The sequence below is a fragment of the Propithecus coquereli genome, unplaced genomic scaffold (genome assembly GCF_000956105.1).
Source record: "Propithecus coquereli isolate 6110/MARCELLA unplaced genomic scaffold, Pcoq_1.0 Scaffold129, whole genome shotgun sequence".
Taxonomy (NCBI): domain Eukaryota; kingdom Metazoa; phylum Chordata; class Mammalia; order Primates; family Indriidae; genus Propithecus; species Propithecus coquereli.
The window spans coordinates 3,904,156-3,909,989 of NW_012137080.1; the positions used below are offsets into that span (position 1 = coordinate 3,904,156).

General features: G+C 55.6%; 1 protein-coding gene across 1 annotated transcript in view; it reads left to right on the forward strand.

Moving 5' to 3' along the window:
• Nucleotides 1-4,713: 4,713 nt before the first annotated feature.
• RD3 (retinal degeneration 3) overlaps nucleotides 4,714-5,834 on the forward strand; it is a 3,055-nt gene continuing 1,934 nt past the window's right edge. Inside the window, exon 1 of the mRNA XM_012638329.1 lies at nucleotides 4,714-5,009. Within this exon, the coding sequence (XP_012493783.1) occupies nucleotides 4,714-5,009 (296 nt within the window). The remainder of the gene's footprint in view (nucleotides 5,010-5,834) is intronic.

A 5,834-nucleotide genomic window follows, 5' to 3' on the forward strand; every position in this document is an offset into this window, starting at 1 on the left:
CACAATTTCATAGTAGCGATGAGCATAGCTGATATTTCAAGAATAACAACTTTAAAGTGTTATGAAAACATCTATGAGCTCTGCTGGAGATAAAGTCACAGGTGCTACTGATACTACTGTGGTCTGTGGCCCTCCATCGTAACTAAAGGAAATACTACATTTCACTAAAACGTTAGTGGAAATAAACATGATTTTGCCCCCATTCAATTCATACATCTTTGAATTCTGCCTAGGACTCCAGGTTAAGAATCTCTGCATTAAATGACAATGGCAGCCACAGATCTAGGGGGACCAGTTCCTTGTGAGTTTATGAAGCACTTACAAGACATTACCTTGTTTGATTTTCACAGTAACCTGAAGTAGGTGCCCTTATTACCCCCTTATAGGTGGGGAAACTGAGGCTCAGAGCCACGAAGCTGATGTGGACACAAGCAGCCTCTGGCAGGGAGGGGAAGGGCATAGGAGCTGAATTCAGGGTTTCTCTGCCGAAGCCTGCACGGTTTCCCCAACACCAGCCTGAGCTGGGGGGCGAGCAAAGGCAGAGTGGGGGCGTAGCCAGGCCACCAAGCACGCCCCTGAGGCCCGAGGCTGTGAGGTGGGCAGTGGGGACCAGGCCTGAGTACGGGGGGGTGGGGTTGGGGGAGGGAACGGAAGGCAGGCGTCATTGGACAGCAGCAGCCCTGTCCCCACCCAGCTCCCAGCCCAGGAGGGACACAGCTCCCCAAGGTTCTCACAGAGGACCCCGAGGTTCGGAGGGGCCTTAACAATCACAGGGCCCCCAGCCCATCCTCCTAGCTGGCTTTCCCTTCTTCCCTCGCTTCGTGCGTCACTCGATTTGGTCAGCATTCCGTCTGTCCCTTCTCTCCAGCTATGGGCAGGGACAAGGTGACACGCCCTTCAAGGCTCTCCGAATTCTTCAGCCATGAATTCACCTGTTTGTGTCATTACAATTACAACCCCGATCATTGCACAGGATTTTATAGTTTAGCAAACGTTTCCACATACTTGCTCTCACTTCAGCCTCCCAGGAACCCGGCAGAGAGGGCTGAGCGGGCGTGTTAACCCCATTTTATAAACGCAGACACACGGCCCAGCTGGCTAAGGAGCTTGAGCCAGGTCACGCAGCACGTGCTCGGCAGAGCTTTGGGGGTGTCCCCTCCACTGGCTGTCCTGCCGAGGTCCGAGAGTGCCCCTCCGTACCCGAGGGCTGCGCCTGTAGCATCGCAGTCGCTCCTCTCTTGTTCTCCTCCCTCTCTCGAGTGCACGCTCCCGAGGGAGCCCCAGCACCTGGCACGGGGACCAGCACGTCACAGACAGGCCCCTGTGTCTGCTGAGTCTCGAGTGAGTGGGTGAGAACCTTCGGTCTCCGGACCCCACGCCCACCCAGGCCCGTGGGAGGAGGAGGATGCCACGGCGACACCAGCGAGTAGAATGGAAGCCGTGGGCAGAGGTGCTGGGGAACAAAGCAAGCCCACCACACAGAACGAATCGGGAAGGCTTCCTGCAAAAAGCAAGTTTTGAGCTAGATTTCTTCCAACTTTTAAATTACGAACATGTGCAAACATGTGGAAAGGTTGGAAGAATGGTGCAATAAACACCCATGAATACCCCAGATCCACCAATTGTCAATACTTTTCCGTACTTGCCCTGTGCATTCATTTGTGTGCGTGCATATTCACATACCCTTGCCGAGCTATTCGGATGTAAGACATGCAGACACCCCTAAGCACGTCCGCACCACCTCCTAAGACTGGTGTGTGCCGATATTCCCCACCCTTGATACAATTTTTATACTAAGAAAATGAATGATCGTCCCTTAATATCCAGCTCAAATTCAAATTTCCCCAGTCATCCTAATTTCTTTAAACAAGGATTCTATCCATGTTCGTGCATTCGCGGCAGATAGTTCGTGCCGTTGGCTGAGCGGGAAGCGGGCCTTCTTCGTGGGAATGCTCTGAGGTCGCCGTGGCGCTGCCGTGGGCACGGTGGCCAGCCGGAGGGTGAGGGGCCTCGGAGCTCGCGCTGAGAAGTTGGCTGTGATAATTCAGAGCAAGGAGGGGCAGAACCCGGACTGTGCACAGCACCCGGGAAGGCCACTCTTGCTGTTGCTGCACTGACCACACCCGGCACCACGTTGTTCCCTGGCCTCCACCGCGGGTCAGGTCCCGGGATGCCCTGGGATAAGGTGGCCCCCTCTGGCCTCCGTCTGGCCTGCCACCTGCCTCTCTGTCCCTGTTCTCCCCTGCTCCCTTCCGCTCTCTCTCTCTCCCGCCCTCCTTTGCAGTTAAGAACTTAATCAGACCAGCTGAAGAGCCTCCTGGGAGAACAGCTGGCCCCAGGGACACAAATAGCTCCAGCAGAAACCTTGTCTGCGCCAAAGCCTCCAGCCCTGGCCAGAGTCGAGGAGAGTATGGAGGGCAGGGAGGAGAAAAGTCAGAAAACCCCCCCGCCCCCTGTGAGAACTACACCTCAGGACTCAGGGGGCACCACCCTGCCCAGCCCCTGCCACCTGGCATAGGGAGAGGCGAGTGGCAGGGCACCCCTCTGTAGAGGCCCTCAGGTCAGGAGCACGAGCCTGACACCCAGGGAAGAGGGCCCCCACGCGGCCGTGCTCAGGCCGCACTCTGCCCTTCTGGCCTCACCCTGCCTCATGGCCAGGAGTCTGGGGGTGCCGGAGACATGCCCACCCTGGGGTCACCGCCCACCTCCCCGCAGAAGCAGGTTCCTCCTGCAGGCCCGAGCTCCCGAGGCCGGACAGCACCGCCAGTGTGGACAACCCTGGGAAGGAGCGACCTACACGTATTCCGGCACCTTCAGTGGTGTCCGGTGAACGCCTGAAATGCCACCATTCACCTTTCTGGTGTTAACCATCAAATACTCCAGGAAAGGTGACACATTCAGTTGCAACATCTCTCTGTGCCTGAAGTGATGAGACCCCTTGGTCCCAGGCAGAGGCTCCTGGTGTTCATGGCTCTCGGGACAGAGCACGCCCCACCCCCACCCTCAACACGCACACTACTGCCCAACCTCATTATTCGGGGCATAATTGAGGCTGAGAAGAAGACTTCCTTGCTGTCCCTGACCCCAAGAGCATGGTCTGATGGTCTGTTCTCACCTCCCAACCTCCCAGGCAGGGGTCAGCGGCGTACTCTGAGGCCCCCCCAATTTCAGATTTCTGAATTATGGTGGTTGCTAAGGGAGTTGGTGGTTCAAATCTCCATGGGTAAGTAGGAAGTTTAATTGTGGCATTCCAGAAGGCTACTGCTACCCCCTAATAGTGTTCCCCTTTGTGTCTGATTCTCCACCACTAACAATTCATTTCTCCAGGTTAATCGTTAGGGGTGCAGGGTGGTGGGAGGGCTGCCTACAAATGTGTGTGTCCTCAGGAGGTGGTACCCGCCTCATGACCGTGTTGTTGAGACTGAGTTCATCCGATCTCTTTTCCACGCATCCGGGGGGTCTGGGCAGGAAGAGGATCGATCCCCTGTGCCCGCAACCGGGAGCTCCTTGCGGGGGGAAGGGTGTGTGAAGGGGAGGTGCGGAAACTCGAAGACCCACTTCAGGCTTTAGCTCGGGAATGTCACTCCCGTCACTGTTGTCAGAGGCACAGGCAACGGGGCAGCTCATGCCCCATCCATCCATCCATTCGTTCATTCATTCATTCATTCATCCAGTCAGTCCATCCTTCCCCAAACCTGCATTGCACAGGCCCCCGTGGGAGCACGATGACAAGGTACAGTCCCTGCTCCCACACCTGCTGCTCAGCCGTCTCACCTGGCGCCGTGGCTGACTCCTCCACCTGGGTCGCCTCTCCATCAGCCCACGTGCTGGAGGCCTGCGTGTACCCTTCGGCCCGGTCCCATCCACAAGCCTTCCCCACCCTTTCCTCATCTAGAGGCACGCGTTACCCTCCCCCACCAACGCTGGCTCTAAGCGTCGCCAACACAGTTACCACTTTGCATCGACATCATGGCTTTTACTCATCAAGTCTCGCGTCTCCTGGAGAGCAGGGTCCCTGCCTTGGTTTCACGTCTCTGTGCCTCCCCAGATGTGTGCACAGTGCTCGATTAATGCTTGAGGAATGAATGAATGATGAATGAACGGATGAAGGGTGGGTAAGTTCGGTTTCTTCAGGATAATGTCAAACCCAGACAGTTCTAAGTGTCCTTCAGCAGTGGGCTGAAAGCATTTAGAAACTTAGGGTGTTTTCCTGTTAGATTGACATAGGATGTAAGCATCTGTTTTAAATGTGTGAGTGTGCGTGTGTGTGTGCGTGTGTGTGCGTGTGTGTGCGTGTGTGTGTTTTCCTCTTAAATCACAGGCATGAGATTGTGCTCAGCCATGCCCAGTATGCTCCCTGCTTTGTCTGGAGTTGGTGGGGATCAGGAGGCACCCTGGGCTTGCTCACAGCGATGCTTTAAGAACTGTTATAAGCAGGAGAGTCCCCTACTTCTATGTTCTGCTTATAACGTGCCAAGTTTATTCACAACTGCTTCTCACAACAGCTCTATCTTGTCTTACAGAATTACAAATGATTGCTCAGAGAGGTTAGGTGACCTACCCAAGGTCACCCGGCTATCAGGGCAGAACAGGTCTTCTCACCTGGGTCCCTGCTCTCCTCCCTCCCCCATGGGCTTCCCAGTTCTCCACCCTATCTGACAGAGGGACCCAGGAAAGACCCACTCCTGCCCTGTCTCAGCAGGCCCAGGGGCCATGTCCCTCATCTCCTGGCTGCGGTGGCCGGAGGCCCCGCCTCGGCTGTCGTCCCGGAGCCCAGCTGAGATGGTGCTGGAGACGCTGATGATGGAGCTGGCGGGGCAGATGCGAGAGGCCGAGAGGCAGCAGCGGGAGCGCAGCAACGCGGTCCGGAAGGTGTGCACCGGCGTGGACTACAGCTGGCTGGCCAGCACGCCCCGGCCGGCCTACGACCTCAGCCCCGGTGAGCGGCTGCAACTGGAGGACGTCTGTGCCAAGATCCACCCATCCTACTGTGGGCCTGCCATCCTCAGGTGAGCACGCGATGAGGACTATGGCGGGGCTGCAGGCTCCAGGGAGGGTGGCTGCAGTGCTAGGGGCCCGAGGCCACAGGACTAGAGCTGGAGGCCTAGATGACCCAGTTATCTGTGAGAAGGAGCAAGGGAGGAAAAGGAATCCGAGAGAGGCCATGGAATACCAGGCCAGGGCTGGGCGTTCAGAGGGAGGCAGGGGGCAGCTCCTGGAGGAAAGCGAGTTTTGATGGGAGAGAACTCAAGGCCTTGGGCTTCCTGTTCTCCCTGCTGGGTTGTTACCATCCTGGATTTGTACACAGCTACCTCCTGCTCCTTTGCCAGTTTATCTTCAATATCACCTTCTTAGAGAAGTCTTTCCAGACGACATCTCCAAAATTGGTTTCTAAATTATCCATTTTATATTAGCTTGCACACTAGTCTGCCTGTGGGGTGAGTGTGAGTGTGTGTGTGTGTGTGTGTGTGAAGGAGTCAGAGCTCGGGGGCACTGAATATTTAGAGCTTGGGTACAACAATGCTCCTGAATATAAAAGTAGCCATATAAACGTAAGCTCTGGCCGCATGGTCCTGTCTTGGTAGGATTGGTAGTAAAGTCAAAGAAGCATCTAGTCCAAACAACCGAGAGTACTTTCAAAATTATTCAAGTTCTTTAACTACATTTCTCAAGTTCTTCACCTGCACTTATCCTTGGAAAGGAGTACAAACCCACAATCAAACATTTAAAAATTCCCCTTCGGCCGGGCGCGGTGGCTCACGCCTGTAATCCTAGCACTCTGGGAGGCCGAGGCGGGTGGATTGTTTGAGCTCAGGAGTTCGAGACCAGCCTGA